General features: G+C 38.4%; 2 protein-coding genes across 2 annotated transcripts; both read left to right on the top strand.

The window, feature by feature from the left end:
* The first annotated feature begins 1,918 nt into the window (after nucleotides 1–1,918).
* Nucleotides 1,919–4,178, top strand: LOC103934302 (putative pentatricopeptide repeat-containing protein At1g12700, mitochondrial). Its single transcript, XM_018644270.2, has one exon. The coding sequence runs from the start codon at nucleotides 2,163–2,165 to the stop codon at nucleotides 3,996–3,998; it is 1,836 nt and encodes a 611-aa protein (XP_018499786.1). The 5' UTR covers nucleotides 1,919–2,162; the 3' UTR covers nucleotides 3,999–4,178.
* Nucleotides 4,179–11,079: 6,901 nt separating this feature from the next.
* On the top strand, nucleotides 11,080–12,560 carry LOC125479437 (putative pentatricopeptide repeat-containing protein At1g12700, mitochondrial). Its single transcript, XM_048588713.1, has 4 exons — nucleotides 11,080–11,493; nucleotides 12,087–12,165; nucleotides 12,224–12,434; nucleotides 12,545–12,560. Exons 1-4 carry the CDS (start codon nucleotides 11,080–11,082, stop codon nucleotides 12,558–12,560), a joined length of 720 nt encoding a protein of 239 aa, XP_048444670.1.
* Nucleotides 12,561–22,528: the final 9,968 nt, after the last annotated feature.

Below are 22,528 nucleotides of genomic sequence, written 5' to 3'. Positions count from 1 at the left end.
TGATGAAATTGAATTGCATCATTTTAGTTTTGGCGAATGATATGTGTTATTAATTTAATTTATCAAGTGATAGAGCAACTTTTATGTTACTCTTTTAAGATGACGAGTTATGTTGGAGAAGCAGGGTATATGGACTGATATGAAGTTCGTAGACTTATTTATGATTTGTTTACCTTCTCTTTTGCTTTTTGGTGATAATTCTGTTAAGGATATGAGTCTGATGGAAGAAGTAATGGAGGAAATGATAACTACAAGAGGACTTGATCCATTTCTTAAACTTGTGCAGTTTTGCTGTAACACCAGATACAATATACACATCTGATCAAACGATGTGATGTGTAATTAGAAGGATATGCGAATGCCATCTTTCAGTACACAGACACCTAAGCATTTGGTCTCTCAGACATCAGAAATCTTCAGCATTGTTGCAAACAAGTATCTGAATCTTCATTTCACTCGCTACTAGACAGCCAAATTCAACAGAAGAAATTGAATTCGCCTCATCTAAGTGCTGCCCGGGATTTGCGGGAAACTTCGTTTCAGAGGTTACTCCCCGCAGAACCGTAGATGCCCATCTTGAACAACAGTCAGAACAAACTATGACCTGCAAGTTTGAAGGCGTTCCTCTCATGAAGCAAGCCTTTCATTCTCTCTGCATCACTATACCTTCCAACACCAGCAAAGATGTTGGACATAAGCACTTAGTCCCCTCCGTATCCTCGCTCCATCTCCAGTATCTTCTTCGTCACCCTCTCACCCATCTCCACATTACCATGAAAGCTACAAGCACCCAAGAGCGTCCTCCAAATCACAACATAAACAATATTGCAAGGAATCTTCAAAGCCATCTTTTGTGCTTCTTCTATACTCCCCGCCCTCCTTAGCATATCTATTAAACACCAGTAGTGCTTGATGTCCAGTGCAATTTCATATTCGTCGATCATCTTCCCAAAGTTCAGCCCCTCATCAATTAATCCTCCATGGCTGCAAGCATTGAAAATACTCAACAATGTCACTCAATTCGGTTTGAGACCAACTTTCTCCATGCTTGTAAAATTCTCAACAGATTCTTTCCCGATTCCAAGCATTGAAAATACTCAACAATGTCACTCGATTTGTGCATCACCCGACCCGATGTACTTGTTTGTCACATTCTTTCCTTCCAACAACGGATGCTGTGGGAGGTACAATTTGTGTACTTGTTTGGACAAAATATTGTACATAATTCAATCACGCCCTGGTCCTTTAGTTCGACATTCATTTATTTGAAATGGAAAGTAGAATTCATGAACACTATGTTAATCAAAACACAGAAAATATTCACTTATTTGTGTAACGAACGGATTGCCGGTTTCAGGTGAAAAATTATACGGAAAAGTAGAAGACTAGTTCCAGATACCAACCTTGAGCAGCGTGAAAAACTAGTCGTGTTTTTTTTTTTAACAAACGATATTATCTACACTAAAAGGATGGGAGAATGAGCTAAACCTTATCATGGGCTAGTAATTATCAATAATGTGTTTCAAATTTGCCTTTGACGACAATCGAACCTAAGATCCCTCACTTACAAATGAAGAGAAATAACGAAAAACTAATCGTGTTTGGATGTGATAACTTCTTGTTTGTTTTTTACTTTTTAATTTTTGAAATTAAAAAAATCTTTTCAATTTTACTGTTTTACTCTTACATTACACAACCTTCTTCTGTTTCGAGGACCCAGATACTCTTTGGATCCAATGGAACTGAGCTTAATGATTAAATAATCTCGACCGTTAAAATTTGATTCAACAGCTATAAACAGGAGGCTCATCTAAAAGTTATAATAATTGTAGCCGTTGAATCAAATTTTAACGGTCTGGATCATTTGATCCTTGAACTCAGTTCCTTTGAGTCTAGAGGAGATCCAGTTCCCTGTTTCAAGAGTTGTATTTTTGTGTTTGAAAGGCTTTTATGTGCAATTATTTTGTATGAAGCCTTTGAGAATGGTGAATGAGTCGGTTTTCACCAAAAATAGGAAAATCACTCGTTGTTAAAGCTAATCGAAAAAAAAAAAAAAAGTCGTGCTAACAGGTTGAAGCAGATTCTTACCTCCATAAATCATCCTCAGCAAAAGTTTTTCGGAAAGAGGATTTACGCACGGATTCGCTGACTCACTGGAGACGATGCGGGCAACAACGGCTGCTGTTGCTTCTTCTTCTTCTTTGAAGGTTGGTTATGGCGGCAGCAGCAGCAGACTTAGACTCAGGGGTATGCTGCCTTGTCTTCTTCAATCTTCTTCTGTTGCTATTTTCTTCAACAATTACTTGGCTTTGTTTCATTCTCGCGCTTCTAAATCGACCGAATCTAGAAACTCCCAACAACACCAGCGTGTGAAAATCAGTAATGTTGAGGATGCTCTCAATGTGTTCGACGAAATGCTTCAAAGGCGTCCTCTGCCTTCCGTTGTCCCTTTCAACCAAGTCTTGACTCAACTTGCCAAGTTGAAACATTACTCGGCAGTCATCTCCTTGAATAACCAAATGGTTATGTCCGGAATTCGTCCTGATGCTTATACCCTAAACATTATCATTAACTGCTTTTGTCGTTTGCACCAAATGGGGTTTGGTTTGTCAGTCTTGGGTAACTTCTTCAAATTGGGTTTTGAACCAATTGTCATGACCTTCAACACTCTAATCAATGGCTTTATTTGTGAGGGTAGAGAGGCTGAGGCAGCAGCACTTTTCAACAAAATGATGGAGAGAGGTAATTGGAAGCCTGATGTGGTTACATTCAGCACACTAGTAAAGGGCCATTGCTTGAAAGGTAACAACACTGCAGCTATCCAATTGCTTAAGAAGATGGAAGAAGGAGCTTGCAAGCCTGACATAGTTGTCTATAGCACAATTATTGACAGTCTTTGCAAGGATACTCTAGTTGTTGATGCACTGAACCTGTTCTCAGAAATGACAAGTAAGGGTTTTGCTCCCAACGTCATTACCTATACCTCTTTGATTTATGGAGTTTGCAAATTACAGGATTGGAAAGAAGTTACAAGATTGTTGAATGAAATGGTGAGTAAACATATCTTTCCAAATGTGTACACCTTTAATGTCTTGGTTGATACATTTTGTAAAGAGGGAATGGTCCAAGAAGCAAGGAGCGTGATCGAAATGATGATTCAAAGAGGTATCGAACCTGATATGATTACTTACAATTCGTTTATGGATGGGTATTGTTTGCGAGGAGAAATGGATGAGGCAAAAAAGGTTTTTGACGTAATGTTTAGCAAAGGGTGCATGGTTGATGCTCATAGTTATAACATATTGATAAATGGCTATTGTAAACTTAAAAGGATAGATGATGCCCGGATGCTTTTTCTGGAAATGTCTCATAGGGGAATTGTTCCAAATATGGTTACTTGTAACACTCTTATTGATGGGTTTTGCAAGATGGGAAGAATACAAGATGCACATAACTTGTTCTCTCAAATGCATACTTTAGGTCAACTTCCAAATGTTCAAACGTATAATATTTTACTGGATGGCCTTTGTAAAAACCAACAATTTCCCAAGGCAGTTGAATTGTTGGAAGAGATGGAGGGAAAGAAGTTGGATTTTGATATTGTAACTTACAATATTCTTATTCAAGGTTTGTGTAGAGCCGAAAAAGTTGAATATGCATGGGATCTCTTTCGTAGTTTGCCATCAAAAGGAATTCAACCTGATGTCTGGGCATATAATATAATGATTAGTGGATTTTGTAATGGGGGGCTAACATGTAAAGCAGAAAGCTTGCTAAGGGAAATGGAAGAGAGAGGTCGTTCTCCAGATGGTTGCACGTACAACACAATTATCCGACGGTTTTTCAATAACAATGACACATCAAGGGCGGTGAGGCTTATTCAAGAAATGGTGGAGTGGGGTTTTTCTGCAGATGCATCAACTACGGAGTTGATCGTTAATTTATTGTCTAAAGATAGAGCAGATACCGCTTTGTTGGCATTTATAGAAAGACCATGATGAAATTGATTTGCATCTTTTTAGTTTTGACAAGTTTCGGTGCATCCTTCCCTTGAATGCTACATTGGAGGAGGGAGTTGTTCCACTGTTGAGTCCAATTCTGGTAGCCATTCGTTCGTGCATCGCCTAGTGACATATGATATGTGTTATTAATTGAATTTGTCAATTAAGATTATGAAATCTGTTGTTCAAGCAAAGTATATGGACTAGTATGAAATTTGTAGACATGTTTATGACTCGAACACCAATCCATGAGATTGCCTCTGCTTGCTTTACTAATCCTGCAAATATGCATATTAAGTGACAATTCAGGTCAGATATAAGAGTCCAAGACTAGTTCCCAATTCCAACCTTGCGCAGCATGAATAACTAGTCGTGTTTGAACGTGATAACGGCTTGTACATTTTACCTTCTCAGGTTTTGGTGCAATTACAACCTCATACAACATCTTCAAAACATTTCAATCTCATACATTTAATATTATTTTTTTCAATTTCGTACAACCATTAAAAAAATCTGTTAAGTTAACCGTGAATTGATGATGTGGCAAATATGGGATCCCTATTTGTGTTGATGTAGCTGCCACATTTGTGTCACATGGCTAAACATTTAATAAAAAATTTAAAATATTAAAATAATTAGGATAAATTACACTTTACCACCTCAGGTTTGAGGTCTATTGCAACCTCATACAACATCTTTAAGAAATTTCACTTTCATACCTCACGTACTATTTTATTTCAATATAATACATCCTTTAGATTTTCCATCCATTGGTCTGTTAAGAGCTGACGTGGCTACCACATTTGTCCTAACCTGACTGCCAAATTTGTGCTACGTGGCCGTTTTTTTTTTATGTATTTAAAATATTATAATAATTTACCCTTTAAAAAAAAATTATGTATTTATGCCATGTGGCTGCCATATTTGTGCTGACCTAGCTACGACTTTTGTGCTGACCATCCAAGAAGTCTCTGGCGAGATCTCCGACGAATGTGAGCTCAAACTCGACACCGAAGCGGTTTTGACGAGGAGGCACGGGTCTATGAAGACGAACCAAGTTGCGATACAGGATGGCGATGAGGTGGAGGGCCGCACTGGCTTGGATAAGAGCTTCGGGTTTTCCAAGCACATTGGGAACAAGTATGAGATGGGAGAAGAGGTTGGGCGTGGGCATTTTGGGTACACTTGCAAAGCTACGTTCAAGAAGGGTGACCTCAAGGGCCAGTAGGCCGCCGTCAAAGTCATCCCCAAAGCCAAGGTTTGCAGTTTCTTAGTTTGAATGGATTTACTAACCAATTAAGCTGTGGAGGAGGGGTTGCGGAGGTGGGGTTGTGGGGGTGGGGGTTGCAGGGGAGGTGGGGGTGGGGTGGGATGTGGTAGGTTTTTGGATGGGTGGGGAAGTGAAGAGAGTGGAGGAGAGGGAGGTAGGTCGGGGGAATGGGCTTCTGGGTTTCAATTTTTTTTTTTTTTTATGGTAAATTACATTTTACCCCTCAAGTTTAGGATCAATTTCAATTCCTTACAACATCTTTAAAACATTTTAATTTCATACATTTACTTATCATTTTATGTTAATTTTATACATCCGTTAAAAAATATGTTAAGTAAACCGTTAAGTGATGATGTGGCAAATATAGGATCCACATTTGTGCTAACGTGGCTGCCAAATATGTAACACGTGGCAAAAATAATAATTTTTTAAGCATTTAAAATATAATAATAATTTACCCTATTATTAAAAATAAAAAAAATAAAAAACCTCGACCCTTTCCCCTTCCCCACAACCCAACCCCTCCTTCCACGGCTTCCGACCTTTCTGGTATGGTGGGACCTGTCATTGGGGTTGATCTTTCGGGATCCGGGTTTGAGTGACCCGGAGAACCATGTGGAGGAGGACTCGTTGAAGTGGTAGCCGATGGAGGAGTAGGAGTGGGAGGGGAACCGGAGGAGTTGATGACAAGGGTGGAGTGAAACAACATGGCAGTCTTTTCTCCATCGTGGGAGTTGCGCAAGGGGCTCTGGACGTAGTAGACGGGGCGGCAACCTGAGGATCTGGTGGGGGACAACGGTGCGAGGCTGGTCACCTCAAAGTCGGTCTTAGCATGCATTGTGGCGGAGGTTGGATTGTTTGGTGGTGGATTGGGATGATTTAATGGAGGGTGATTTGGAGCAATATTGTGTGAGCTGAGCTCAGTTGCAATGAAAAGGGGGAAGATGGGTTGCAGGGGAGAGGAAGGGGAAGGGGTCGAGGAAGATGTTTAGGATTTTTTTTTTTTAAATAATAGGATAAATTATTATTATATTTTAAATGCTTAAAAAATTATTAATTTTTACCACGTGGTATATATTTGGTAGCCACGTCAGCACAAATATGGATATCATATTTGCCATGTCATCACTTTCTAACAAATGTATGAAATTGAAATAAAATGATAAGTAAATGTATGAAATTGAAATGTTTTAAAGATGTTGTAAGGAATTGAAATTAACATCAAACTTGAGGGGTAAAATGTAATTTACCCTTTTTTTTAGGGTAAATTACACTTTCATACCTCAAGTTTGAGCTCTATTTCAATTCTTTACAATATCTTTAAAACATTTCATTTTCATACCTTAAGTACTATTTTATTTCAAAATAATACCTCCGTTACATTTTCCATCCATTGATCTGTTAAATGTTGACGTGGTTGCCAATTGTCTGCCACGCGGCAAAAATAATAATTTTTAAATTTTTATAAAAAAACCTGAATTTTTACAAAATAATAAAATTGAAACTATGTGACCTACATCTGCAAGAAGAAGAAGGAGGGAGGAAGGAAAAAAAAAAGAAAATTGAAACTATCCTTCCCCCCTCCCCAGTGACCCACATCTGCAAGAAGAAGAAGAAGAGAGAGGAAGAAGGGGAAAAAAATTGAGCGACCTGCATCTGCAGTAGGAAGAAGAAGAGGAAGAGGAATGAGGAAGAAAAGGAAAAAAAAAACCAACCGCCCCCCGTCAGGACCCTCCTTCAGTGCCCTCCTCGCGCGACCCTCCCCCTGTTCCACCCTTCCGCCCCCCCCCCCCCCCCCCCCGGCCACGACCCTCCTCCCGTCCCCCTTTCTCTCTACGCGACCCTCCTCCCTCCGTAATTTGGTGATTTTCAGTTTAGGTGAGTTTTGAAAATACTAATATTTTGAGTTTGAGATGATTTTTGAATTGGTTTTATGGTAGATGGGATTTTCGGGGGTGGGTGATGGGGGATTTTTGGGAGGGGTGGCTCGAGTGGGATTTTGGGGTTTTTTTCTTTCTTTCTTCCCCCCTCTTCTTCTTCTTCTTCTTGCAGATGTGGGTCGTTGGGGTTTAATCCACTTTCTTCTTCTTCTTCTAAGCAACTCGATCCAAAAATCCCCTGATCCCAAAAATCCCCCATCACCCCTTCCCCCCCCCCCCCATTCGCCTACTCCTTCCTCTCCAAATATAGGGGATGGAGGCCGAGAGCCTAAGACAGAGTAGACTTGAGAAACGAGAACTTCTTGATCATGCAGATGTCGATGACGAAAATAAAGATCGAATGCGAGGTGGGTTTTTCAATGGACGAGTCATACTCAATGGTGGTGTACTAGGGGAAAAGCTCAACGGGGAGGTTCTCGTTGGAGATGGAGGTGTAGTGGGGAGGAAAGTGGTTACGGGTGAAGCAGAAAGGGCAGATCCAGATCTTGGCGGTGTAATAGACGGTGGAGAAGGGGTTGAGAACGAAGCGGCAATGGAGGGGCCGGGCATGGAAGGGAATGGCTTGATCGAAGTGTAGATGGCGGAGACTAGGACTATGCTCAGGCAAATATGGGGTGGGTGATGGGGATGGGGATGGAGAAAGGGGTGGGTGCTGGGAGTGGGAGAAGAGGATGGGCTCAGGCGGGGAAAACAAAGGGGATTTAGGGGTTTTTTTATTTTTTTACTTTTCTTTAATTAATTATTTTAATATTTTAAATCTTTTATTAAGTGTTTAGCCATGTGACACAAATGTGAAAGCTATATCAGCACAAATGAGGACCCATATTTGCCATATCATCACTTAACGGTTAACTTAACAGATTTTTTAACGGTTGTATGAAATTGAAAAAAATAATAATAATACTAACTATATGAGATTAAAATGTTTTAAAGATGTTGTATGAGGTTGTAATTGCATTGAAACCTGAGGGGGTACAATGTAATTTACCCTTTCTTTTTTTTACAACTCTTACATTATAAAACTTATTTTCTTTTTTTTTTGTTTTTCGAATAAACGATATTATGTACACTTAACTGGTGGGGAGTGAGCTAAGCCTCACAATGTGCTAGCAATAATGTGATTCAAGTATGCTATTGACGAGAATCGAACCTAAGACTTCTCACTTACAAGTGAAGAGAAATACTGCTAAACCGTAGTACTAAGTGGTTATACAATGTTTTTCAATTTCATGAGTTTAATTTTTTGTTTGAAGGGCTTTAATGTCTAATTAGTTAAACTGCATATCAATAGAACTCTGACTATCAACTAAAATTTTATAAAATTAACATTCTAACCTACTAATCAAAACTAAATAGAAATAAAAGATATGGGCTGCAATATAATTTCACACAAATTTTAAAAGGTAATGTTACACTTACCACCTATTTGCACATTTGAATCATTTCTCCAATAGCGGTGGGGCAGCCAACGCATGTGGGTCATATCTCTGTTAGGAGAAAAACTTATGTGAGGCTTGACTTGCCGCTGGACTTCGCTGAGTAGCACTACAATCCACTCAAAACTCTCCACGTGGCAATTCTGAAATATAATCTCTTATCATTTTTTTTATATTTAAAATTCTCATAATTATTTTTCACCAATTAATATATTATATATATCAATCTAATGTTTCCATTTTTTTTCTTCTTTCTCCTTTTTTATCTACTTTCCCCCTCTTTTTATTTCTTCCCAAACTTCCCTTCACTTTTTTTTTGTCATTCTCTTCACCATCTCTCCCAGTTATGGTTCTTGCTTTTTATGAAATTCTGCACTTTTTTATTCAAAAAATTTCTTTGCTTTCTTTCCTCCTCCTCTCTCCAAAGACAAACATTTCTTTTCCCCCATTGTTTCTCTCCTCTCTATAAATACCAAAGTGCACACTCCAGATTATCGAATTAATTTTTTCATAACCTATTTTTTATCTTTCATTTTATTTGGATCATAGTAGCTTTCTATTTTCAAGAAAGTACATCTCTATCAAATATAATTAAGAAGAAAAAAAAAACCCTAATACGCCTATATATGTGGGTTATTCATGTCAAGTTCACATGATCAAAGCAACTATTGTATAAAGAATGAAAAGAAACTTATAGATTCTTGGTTGCTTTCCATGGTGTTGATTTTTTTTTTAATTTTTTAATTTTTAAGGAAAGCAAGAAACAAAACTGGAAGAGAAAGGAGTGGGAGAGAGAGTACTAAAGACCTACGGCAAAACAAACTAGAGGGAAATTTGGGAAGAAAAAAAAATAGGGGGAAAGAAGAAAAAAAAAGAGGAAACATTAGAATTAGTAGAAAACATAATTATGAAAATTTTAAATATAAAAGAATGGAAAAAGATTATATTTAAAATTTGCCACGTGGCGAGTTTTGAGTGGGTTGTAGTGCCATTTAGCGAAGTCTAGTGATAAGCCGAGTCCCACACAAGTATTTCTCCTCTGTTAAAGAGATAGTACAAATATGTGGTAAGAATAACAATTTTGTTTTTTGAAGTTTCACCCACAGATTCTAACATATCGTTAACATTATGTTTGAATAAAGAAATGATAGGATTTTATTTTCTAAATTTGTAAATTTTCTTGTTTGGTTAACCTAAAAGAACAAGGAAATTGGATATGGAATTTGTTATTTTTAAACTCTCAATCATGGAAATTGGAAAATGACACTTATTTATATGGAATTTAAACTTGGGAATTGGAGGTCCCAAATTCCAAGTTTTTCTTCTAGGCGAAAATTCTAAATTTCTATGTTTATGAATCCAAACGAGGGAATTAGTGCATTTCAAATTTTAAATTATAACCTTTACCCAAATTCTAAGTTTTTCTTCCACGCGAAAATTCTAAATTTCTATGTTTATAAATCCCAACAAGAAAATTAGTGCATGTCAATTTATAAATTTTAATTTTTATCTAAATTTCAAATTTATTTTCTTCAGCCAAACGTAATGTAATATTAAAAATAAAAAATAAAAAATAAAAAATAAAAAAGCCTTTCTTCTCTCTGCTCTCCCATGTCTCCCTTCCTTCCATTCTACACACATTATGTGGGCATAAGTTAGTTTTTATTAAGTTTTTTTTTTTTTTTACTTTTTCTTTTATGAACAAATGATATTATTTACATTAAGGAAGATGATGGACTTAACCTGAGCTAATAATAATATGGTTAAAAGCGAGTATCGAATCTAAAATTTGTCATTTACAAGTAAAAAGAATATCATTAGATCATAATACTAATTGGTTTTTTTTAAGCCTTTTAGAATAGTGAATGAGTCAGGTTTCACCAAAAATAGTAAAATCATGCTAACAGGTTGAAGCAGATTCTTCCCTCCATAAGTCATCCTCAGCAAAAGTTTTTCGGAAAGAAGATTTGCGCACTGATTCGCTGACTCACTGGAGATGATGCGGGCAACAACAGCTGCTGTTGCTTCTTCTTCTCTTTCTTTGAAGGTTGGTTATGGCAGCAGTAGCAGACCCAAACTCAGAGATATGCTGCCTCGTCATCTTCAATCTTCATCTGTTGTTGTTTTCTTCAACAATTACTTGGCTTTGTTTCACTCTCGAACTTCTAAATCTCCCGAATCTAGAAACACCCAACAACACCAGCCTGTGAACATTGTAATGTTGAGGATGCTCGCAGTGTGTTTTTGAAGAAATGCTTCAAAGGCGTCCTCTGCCTTCCGTTGTCCTTTTCAACCAAATCTTGACTCAACTTGCCGAGTTGAAACATTATTCGGCAGTCATCTCCTTGAATAACCAAATGGTTGTGTCCAGAATTCGTCCTAATGTTTATACTCTAAACATTATCATGAATTGCTTTTGTCATTTGAGGAAAATGGGGTTTGGCTTTTCTATCTTGGGAAAATTCTTCAGATTGGGTTTTGAACCAATTGTCACGACCTTCAACACTCTAATCAATGGCTTCATTCGTGAGCATAAAGAGGTTGACGCAGCTGCACTTTTCAATAAAATGATGGAGGGAGGTATTTGCAAGCCGGATGTGGTTACTTTCAACGTACTAGCAAGGGGCTATTGCTTGAAGGGTAACAACACTGGAGCTATCCAGTTGCTTAAGAAGATGGAAGAAGGCGATTACAGGCCTGACGTAGTTGTCTATGACACGATCATCGACAGTCTTTGCAAGGATACTCTAGTTGTTGATGCACTAAACCTCTTCTCAGAAATGACAAGTAAGGGCATCGCTCCTAACGTCATTACCTATACCTCTTTGATTCATGGATTTTGCAAAGTAGGGAATTGAAAAGAAGCTACAAGATTATTGAATGAAATGGTGAGTAAACATATCTTTTGTCACATCTTGGCCCAGGCCCCCACCACATTCCGGGCTCGACTCCACCGTAGCACGATATTATCCTTTTTGGGCCCCAACCACGCCCTCATGGTTTTGTTTTTGGGAATTCACACGAGAACTTCCCAGTGGGTCACCCATCCTGGGATTGCTGGTTAGGCTCTGATACCAAATTGTCAAATTCTGGCTCGGGCCCCCACGACATCTCGAGCTCAACTCCACCGTAGCACGATATTGTCCACTTTGGTCCCGACCACGCCCTCACGGTTTTGTTTTTGGGAACGCACAAGAGAACTTCCTAGTGGGTCACCCATCCTAGGATTGCTCTCTCGCACTACTCGCTTAACTTCAGAGTTCCAACAGAACCCGAATCCAGTGAGCTCCCAAAAAGCCTCGTGCTATGTAGAGATGAGAATATACATATAAGGCTTACATGATTCACTCCCTTGGACAATGTGGGATGTTGCATCTTTCCAAATGTGTGCACCTTCAATATTTTGGTTGATACATTTTGTAAAGAGGGGATGGTCTAGGAAGCAAGGAGCGTGGTTGAAATGATGACGCAAAGGGATATTGCACCTGATACAATTATGTACAATTCACTTATAGATGGTTATTTTTTGCGAGGAGAAATTGGCAAGGCAAAAATGGTTTTCGAAGTAATGCTTAGCAAATGGGTATTGTAAGCGTAAAAGGATAGATGATGCCCGAATGCTTTTTCTGGAAATGTCTCATAGGGGAGTGGTTCCAAATACTATTACTTATAACACTCTTATTGATGGGTTTTGCAAGATGGGAAGAATACAAGATGCACGTAACTTGTTCTCTCAAATGCAAGCTTTAGGCCAACTTCCAAATATTCAAACTTATTCTATTTTACAGTATGGCCTTCGTAAAAACCAATAATTTCCCAAGGCGGTTGAATTTTTGGAAGAGATGGAGGGAAAGAAGTTGGATTTTGATATTGTAACTTGCACTATTCTTATTGAAGGTTTGTCCAGAGCTGAAAAAGTTGAATATAAGGGAAATGGAAGAGAAAGGTTGTCTTTCAGATGGTTGCACGTACAACAAAATTATCCAAGGGTTTATAAATAACAACGAGACATCAACGGCAGTGAGGCTTATTGAATAAATGGTGGAGAGGGGTTTTTCTGCAGATGCATCAACTACAGAGTTGATCGTTAATTTATTGTCTAAAGATAATGTAGATCCCACTTTGTTGGCCTTTATAGAAAGACCGTGATGAAATCGATTCCGCATCTCTTCAGTTTTGACTAGTTTCGGTGATTCCTTCCCTTGAATGCTACATTGGAGTAGGGAGTTGTTCCACTGCTGAGTCCAGTTCAGGTAGCCATTCATTCATGCATCGCCTAGTGACATATGATATGTGTTATTAATTGAATATATCAAGCGATAGAGCAACTTTTATGTTACTCTTTTAAGATGATGAAATCTGTTGGAGAAGAAGAGATTGGCAAATCTTACGAGCCCCAAGAACCGAAACAGCCGGAAACATGGCTAGAAGTGTAATCCGAGTAGGTTCAATAAGATCTTCAAAAACCATTTTAGGAAACAAAGCAACAGCCTTCTGGGGCTGATTCATGCGCGAGTACGCATCAATAATAGCAGTACAGGACACAACAGTAGGCTTCGGCATCTGATCAAACAGAGACAAAGCCAATTTAAGCTCCCCCCATTTGCCAAACCATGTATCATGACATTCCAAGTGACAGAATTCCCCTGCGGGATTTCATTGAACACATTGAGAGCAAGCGCTAACAAGCCACAAGCAGCATACATATTAATCAGGAAATAACGATAGGATTCGTGCATTACCCGAGAGGTTAGGGTTAGCTCAAGAAGTGAGAGCGGGTGGGAGAAATGATAGAAGAAGAAGACAATCAATCATTTGGAGGCACTAAATGAACGAAAATTTGAGCACCCGATTGAAATTCAGAACGAAATGATTTCTTTGTATATTTTTGTTCTTGACCAACAGTTCCTCCCAAAGACATACTCCGCTGGAAACCCCCTATTAACATCCCAAAACTCTGAGCAAGAGAATTAACACGATGCTTTTAACTTTTCTTTCTTTTCTCTTTATCCTTTCTGTTTTTTTTTCAGCTCTACGAGTAACGTAGTAACCCTATGATATATACATTGTACCTCTCTGAAGTAAACTAGAGCAATCATGCCTCGGGTAGTGCCGGAACAGAATCACCAAGCGTCACCTCTTCGTCCTGCTCTTCAGTATTACCTTCAAGAGGTGTTTCATCCACTTCTGCTGTGAAGTTCAGCGGCCCTTGTGGTGTTCCAAAGAGTGTAGTGAATATCTGTGTATGGCATTCGTCACAAAAGTAGATGTAGGTGAAATGGCCCTCGTATGGAAGCTTATCTGTAGGAGTTTGAGACCCTCTTGTCTCATATTGGTCAACAATATTTTTTCACTAGCCTTTATATAGACTTATTCCTTTTTCTTAATAATTAGAACTTGGACCATTTGGAAATGGATTGAAGGCTTGAGTCTTATGGTTGTGTGGATTAGGCTTGATGATTATACTATAATATTAATATTAATATGATTATACTATAATATTAATTAAGTTTTTAATTAAATTAATTAAAAACGTTTTGATTAATAGACATAACTCTTTGGAAATAGTTGTATCTCTTTGGAAAGAGTTGTATAGCTTCAGATACATCCAAAAGGTGTTTGAAGAGGTATGAAAGAGCCTATATAACTGGAGTCCTCAGTTCCATCAAAAATCATCTTTTTCTTCCCCCTTGTCTTCCGTACAAAATTTTCAGAGAGTAAACACACAAAGCAATTCACTAGAGTGGGACGGAAATACTGTTCGAAGGACATAGCGTTTGCGCTAGCCTCTACCTTCAATTCATTCAAGTTAGTATCATTTTAATTTTTTGTTACTATAACATAATTGCATTCTGTATTACATGTATTTTTGAATAATAAGGTATAAGTATTTCGGTTCTGTATTTTTGTTATTTTATTGTTTCTAAATTGTTCTCCAACATTATCTACCTCAGCTCCTTGTAAAATCCAGTGAACGAAATCAATCATCGATGGTGGGACCACCTTATCGTCCATCCCCTGTCAAACATTGGAGGAGAATGGTCTGGATTAATACAAAATTCAACAGGAAATTAATACCTCCGATGAAAAATACTAAACGCTCTGTATAGTTTGAATGAAGCCATTATAAGGCGAGAGATTCGTTGTGGTTACAAGGAAACAACTATCAACAGAAATCTGTCTACGAGTATGTTACGCCATACATTACTTTCTGAACCTGAGACGAATTTCACATTCTCGTAGCAGAAATCTTCCCTCGACGAACTTAGGACAAGTAGTAATTCAAACCTTTCTTATGTTAGCATGAGGAAGAGCAACTCAATTAGAACAATCCTGTCAAATGACTGATCTCATTGTTATCGACGAGTCTACTCAACATATTACCTCGTCTTCTATCAAAAGATTCCAAGTATCTCAGCAGTAAAAGTATCGATAGCTCAAACAAACATGTAAACGATGGAGATGCTTCTGACCTGCCATATGTGTATTGGGCCAAAGAAGCCAATGTATTCTTCCTGAGCTGAGCTGAGCATGGACTTAATCCAATTGAGCACGCCTTTCCCTTGTTCTTTCTTCTGCAATTTGAGGTCTGCAAGGCTGAAACCCCAATTTGACACTTGCAAAACAGCTTCCTCCACGAAGGGTTTCGAAATTCTCTGCCTAATTGATTCTTCTGCATCCCTTTGCCAGAATTCTTCGTAGATTGGGTCCTCCATCAGAGCTTTATCCTGGAGAACAAAATGAAAACTCATACAGGTAAAACAATAGTCATTGTGGTAATCATTTAACACAAACAAATGGGAGCCGAATGATATGGAAACCGTGACAAGTGAGGGATGAACCATGAAACACTTTCTGCATTGTTAGAAGAGAAGACCTCCAAGACCGGATCAGTCTCCAGCTTATACAAGGAACATATGCATTTGTTGTAATAATCAAAATTTAGTTGTAAGATTTGTAAATATTTCAATCTGTAAACAAAATGTTGATAATGATCCTTACCCTCTTTCCCAGTGACAATGACAGCCATTTATCGATTTGTCCGTGCTTTCCAGACAAGAAGCTTCTGTGATAGAAGTAAGAAAGAAATCTAGGAAACCTCCTTGCCAAAAATTACAAAAAAATTCTGCTTTGCGTCCACTTCCCCCAGGTCATGCGTCTCTCTTCCCTGTTCATGATTGAATCGTACGGATTCACCATTGGAGCAAACATGGCTGCACCTGTTAAAGTGTAACCTGCCATCATTACAACTATAGTCATCATTGCCATAAAGGAAAGACAGCAAGGGTGTGCACTCTGGAAAGGAATGTTGCATGTGATTGCTGACTCCTGGACAGCAGGGAGGTCATTTACTTTGTATTATTGCTGCATGTGTGCTGTTGCATCTAGTTACAAGGGTGTAAAGCTTTCTTTGTATTGTGTATTAGAAAGCCTTATGGTAAGGCTTTCTATGCAATGAAATGTATTACAATTCAAATCAGAAAATTTAATATGGTATCAGAGCAGAATTAATCAGAAAATTTATTGTGTGGTTGATTCCAGCCATGGGTACGACCAAAGCCCGGATGGAGACAAGCCAAAAGCCTCCAGTCCATTTTTTATTCACGTTCTCGTCTCCGATGGAGACAATCGTTCTACTTGGTGTAGATCACTTTCTGATACCCAATATCAACAAATCATCTCCATTATGAACAACAAGAGGACTGGGCAGCCAACTGCTCTTTAAGCCAATGTTGCCGGCAATTCATCGGTTTTGTCTAAACTCCCAGATACAACATGATCCGCATTCAACATTATATTGGATTGTGGATAGCGGGGCAACCGATCACATTTCTCATCTATCACCCAGTCATAATAAAACTACAACACAACATGATTTTGTTGGTTTACAAAATGGAGGACAAGCTGCAATTGAAAGCTTTGGGTCTATTAAATTGTCATCAGAGATATTTCTTGATGGAGTTTTACATGTGCCAAAATTTTGTGTGAACTTATTGTCTATGAGCAAATTAACTCGGGGGTTGAAATGTATCGTGATATGTTATCCGGATTTTTGTGTTGTGCAGGACATGGATATGAAGAGGACAATTAGCTTGGGCAAGCATTTTAATGGGCCTTACTACCTCACACCAAGCCAAAATCCTCACCTAGTTAATCATATTAACCGCACCTCAGGACTTTGGCACCAATGTCTTGGACACCCATCATCAGCCCCTCTTCACTCTTTATCCCAAACCATCCCAGAAATCATATTTGATTCTAATTATGCATGTTTGTGAGGTTTGTCCTTTAGCAAAGCAAACTCGCTTATCTTTTGTTTCAAATTCCATAAAATCGGTTGCACCTCTTGATTTGATTCATTGTTATATTTGGGGACCACACAAAATTCATACACACATCGGAGCACGTTATTTCCTAACTATTGTAGATGATTTTACTCGCTTCACATAGGTTCATCTCATGCGTTTTAAATCCGATACACAAGCATTGTTGAAATCATTTTTTTTCCTTGGGTCAAAACACAATTTAATCGTGAAATTACAGCTCTACGTGCCGACAATGGGGGTGAATTTGTATCGATGCGTGCATTTTTAGATGCTCATGGCACCATTTTTCAACATACTTGTGCTCACACTTCTCAACAAAACAGGGTGGTTAAGTGCAAACATCGGCATCTTTTGAATGTTGGCCGTGCATTACGCTTTCAGGCCAATTTACCTTTAAAGTTTTGAGGGGAAAGCATACAAACCACTTTTTATCTAATAAATCGTCTTCCTACACCCTTACTTTCATATAAATCTCCCTATGAACTCTTGCATGGCACATCACCCGAATATTCTCATCTCCGGGTTTTTGGGTGTTTATGTTATGCTACCAATCTTACTCCCTTGCACAAGTTTGACACACGTGCACATTGTGGTTTTTTTCTGGGATATCCCCTTGGTCAAAGGGGTTATCGAGTCTATGACCTTGATAGCAAGCAAATCTTCACATCTCATGACGTCGTTTTTCACGAGCACATTTTTCCTCTTACTACCTCACCACCAGAAAATCAACTAGATTCCCCTGTATTACCCATTCCTCATGATGACCACGGTTCTAAAAAGCAAGCTAGGCGGTCGCCTAGATGTTGTGCGTCAAGCTACGGCCGCAATTAACGTTCAACAAATCAGCAAGGGTATTAGGCAGCGCCTAGGCAGCCGATTGTGCGGGCTAGGCGGCCACAACAACGGACTAGGGGGTTCTGTTAAAAAAATATATACAGATCATTGTTTAACAGCATTGCCTAAAAGATGAGGCGTTCACATAATATTGAAGAAAGAGAACGAGAGAGCATGAGGGAAGAGAGAGCGATGCAGAATTAGAATAACAGATATGCAATTGTAGGGATAAACAAGAAATTGACCTGGACAGTTAGGATTTCTTCGATCGAGCATGCAATGTTTTGGAAGATTTCTTCAATGCGCTTGACATTTTAGGAAATTTTACAAAGGAAAAAGAAGATGGTGGTGCAGGGAAATTTTACAAAGGAAGAAGATGGGCGAAACAATTGAAGGCGAGGAAGAGGAAACAGAAAAGATAAAGGCCTTCATGATTTCCAAGGCATCAATAACCCATCCTTTCTCTTTGACTGGTGTCCACTACTTTCCACTATTAATTACCCACCTTCAGTCTCCAATTAATTACCCACTACCAACTTATAATTATAATAAAATAAAATAAAAATAGTTACCCTCTCCACTAGTAAATATGTTGTATATGGGTAATGTTAGTTTTGTTAGAGAGACTAAATCTTATCCATGGATTTCATACAAGTATAATTTTTTTAAGTGTCAATATGCACTTATTTGAAAGATATACACGAAATTTACCTAAATCGCCTAGGCGCTAGGCGGTAGCCCGCCGCCCGACTAGCGCTTAATGTTTTTTAGAACCTTGATGATGACACATATTCTCCTTTAGTCTCAGCCCAAACACCCACACCATCAAATCTAAATCCACCTATAGACCCAACAAATTCCAACTCTCACATAGACAACACAGAAAATCTCTCACCACTCGTCCCATAACCTGCTTCACTACCACAACCCGCCCCTCCACCCCATTCCGCTTTTCCTCCACTTCATTGTTCTGATTGAATTAAACATCCACTTGCTCGTTTCAGTGACTATTAGACTCATCATGCTGCTTTGCTCATGCCCAGCGCCGTCCTTTCCTCCATGTTCGGTACGCGATATCCGCTTCAACAATACGTCTCCTACTCTCGTTTATCTCATGCTCACCAATCATTTGTGCACAACATATCTCACCTGGTCGAACCAGCTTCTTATGAGCAGGCCTGTCTTGACCCCAAATGGATTACAACCATGAATTCTAAGATTTAAGCTCTTGAAGACAACCACACCTGGTCCATGTTTCCTTTGTCTCCTAATCAACGATCCATTGGATGTCGAAAACACGGTTAGAAGGGGAAGTGATTATCACACCAAATGGTACCTAAACGAAACTTCACTCGTGGAAAATTCACTTTTGAATTGGGTGTTGAAAGCATGGCTAGAAGCAGAAGTTCGGACAGAAAGATCATATAGATTTACACAGGGGTACATCTCGAAAACAAGAACCAACCAAAAGGGGTTTAGGAAATAGGCCAAATGAAAAGGAAGGAGCATCCTCTCCAGATCCTCTTTGTGAGGATCCCGAGGATCCTCCAATCAAGTATGTTTATCGTACATCATGCGGTCATAAATCATTGTAATTTTTTTAGGGAACTGTTATTAGCATTCCAAAAATCTCATTTGGCACTCCTCACAAGTGTATTTTTCTTTCCAAATATAGAAAGCTTGGAGTACCAAATGAGATTTGTAGAGTGCCAATAACAATTCCCTTTTTTTTTTTAATCTAAAATTGAATATAAGCATAACCTGACGAAAATTGGCCGCACGATGTATGATGAAATGATGTGATTGGACGATCCCCGGAATCCTCACAAAGAGAATCCAGAGAGGATCCTCATTCAGGAACAAAGACTTTGATTAATTAAATAATTAATTAAAAAAGATTAGTAGCCTCTTATGTCATCAACAGTCGCTTTGGCTGAGTGGTTAAGGTGTGTGCTTGCTAAGTGCATGGGAATGCCTTGCGAGAGTTCAAACCTCTCAGGTGACGATTTATTTTTAATTTTTGTTTAATGTTTTTGGGCCATACTTGTGGTGCTCTATCTGCAGGATCATGTAAATTGGAACGGTCAATATTTGTAGAGATTACTTTACATTCGCAACATGGCCATGCAAAGCTTTTTTATCATTGTCCAAAAACTTAACAAGAAACTAAAAGTAAAAAGAACCAAACGTCTCATGATAGGATGATGAGACAATGTTGCCAATGTAGAAAATCATGTTTTGCCATAAAAAGTATGTACACATTATAAAACATATTGTGTACATCTTTACATATAAAGCCAACAATCCTTTGAGGTCACAAGCTTCACCAAAAATTTATTTTTGGACAAAAATGCTCCCAAAACAAAAAATTTCAAAAGCAACCCAAAATAATGCTAGGGTATTTTCATCATTTTAATAGTGGTTTTTTAATAAATAATTCTTTTTGTACTTTTGTTTTAATTAGTACCTCACAATAGGTTAGCAACAATGTGATTCAATCAGTTGTTCAATAAATATTATTTCTCTATTTTTAAACACGCTTATAACATCTTAAGAGGCGTGTAATGCCGGTTATAAAAAAAGTCTTTCATAAGCGTATAATAATGTGATTAAATTTGTTGTCAAATGATTGTTTTTTTTAACAAACGATATTTTCTACACTAAGGGAGATATGGTGGGCTTAGTCTCATAATGGGCTAGCAATAATGTGATTCAATCAATTTTTTATTAAATATTATTTTCTCTATTCTTAATGTAAATTCAATAAAATGTAGATGGAAATTGAAAGACCGATTTTATTATGTGAATTCAGCTACTTTGATTGGTGTGTGAAGCGTTTTTTCTAGCATGATCTAAGATTAATCATTTGCTTCAAATATTTGACTTTCCTTTTGTCAATTCACACATATAAATACATTTTAAAACGTGTAAGTCACGTGTAGCACACTATGATTCAAAAAAATGCCTTTTGCACTCGCGTGAGCACGTGCATGAAGGCTAGTATATATAGTACATTCATCAATATTAACCAAAAGTTACTATACCATAAAACGTTTGGTAAATTATTCAAACCAAAAACCTGGGTACATTCTTCAAAACCAAGAAAAATAATAATAATGAATATTAGGCTTAATAACATTAATAATTTTTTTTCGAATAACTTGACATGAATTGTCACATCCCGGCCCGGGGCAGACCACTTCCCGAGCCCGCTCCACCACCGCTTTGGGCCCCGACTACGCCCTCACGGTTTTGTTTCTGAGAACTCACACAAGAACTTCCCGATGGGTCACCCATCCTGGGAATGCTCTCGCGCGCTACTTGCTTAACTTCGGCCCGGCCCGGGGCCGACCATTTCCCGGGCCTACTCCACCACCGTAGCACGATATTGTCCGCTTTGGGCCCTGACTACACCCTCACGGTTTTGTTTCTGGGAACTCACACGAGAACTTCCCGATGGGTCACCCATCCTGGGAATGCTTTCACGCACTACTCGCTTAACTTCAGAGTTCCCATGGAACCCGAAGCCAGTGAGCTCCCAAAAGGCCTCGTGCTAGGTAGGGATGGGAATATACATTTAAGGATCACTTCCCTAGGCGATGTGGGATGTTACAATCCACCCCCCTTAGAGGCTCGACGTCCTCGTCAGCACACCACGGACAGGGTTAGGCTCTGATACCAAATTGTCACATCCCGGCCCAGGGCGGATCACTTCCCGGGCCCGCTCCACCACCGTAGCACGATATTGTCCGCTTTGGGCTTACCATTCCCTCACGGTTTTGTTTTTGGGAACTCACGAGCAACTTCCCAGTAGGTCACCCATCATGGGATTGCTCTAGCCCCCTTCTCGCTTAACTTCGGAGTTCCTATAGAACCCGAAGCCAGTGAGCTCCCAAAAGGCCTCGTGCTAGGTAGGGATGGGAATATACATTTAAGGATCACTCCCTTGGGCGATGTGGGATGTTACATGAATACATTTTCAAATCAACGAGAAAAATGTACCCATATAAGTTTTAAAAAATAGATTAGAAAAAAATTGAAATTTACAGCTTAACTATCATTGTATTGCATAACTGAAAATATATATACAAGATACAATCATTGTTCTATAAGGAAACAATAAACAATAAAGGACACAAACATATATCCTTCCTAAAACATGACTCTAATAATTACAAAATATTTACATTCCTTTTCTACTAAATATCGACTTATTCCAATACTCCCCCTCAAGCTGGAGCATAGATATTACTCATGCCCAACTTGACAAGCGAGTCATCGAACCTCCTACTAAACACGACATGGGTAAGAATATCTGCAAGTTGTTCCTCCAAGTTCACAAACGGTATTAACATAATCTCCTTCTCCAACTTTTCTTTGATAAAATGTCTATCAACCTCAACATGCTTAGTCCTATCATACTGTATTGGACTCTCAGCAATTTCTCTCGCGGACTTATTATCACAATACAACTTCATTGCCTCTTTTTGTTTAAAACCGACACTCTAAAACATGACTCTAATAATTACAAAATATTTACATTCCTTTTCTCCTAAATATTGACTTATTCCAATAAATAAAAAAATAAAAAAAGTGAATGGATTTTAAATAAAAAAAATGGGTACACTTTACATTAAAAGAAATTGGTACATTTTACATGTAACAATTGGTATATTTAAAAAATGGAAAAATTATACAAATAGGTATGTTTAAGAGATTA

Source organism: the organism of the source record quoted next, unplaced genomic scaffold, assembly GCF_019419815.1.
Source record: "Pyrus x bretschneideri cultivar Hongxiangsu unplaced genomic scaffold, Pyrus_bretschneideri_v1 Contig29, whole genome shotgun sequence".
Classification (NCBI taxonomy): domain Eukaryota; kingdom Viridiplantae; phylum Streptophyta; class Magnoliopsida; order Rosales; family Rosaceae; genus Pyrus; species Pyrus x bretschneideri.
This window is presented reverse-complemented; position numbering and strand designations above follow the sequence as displayed.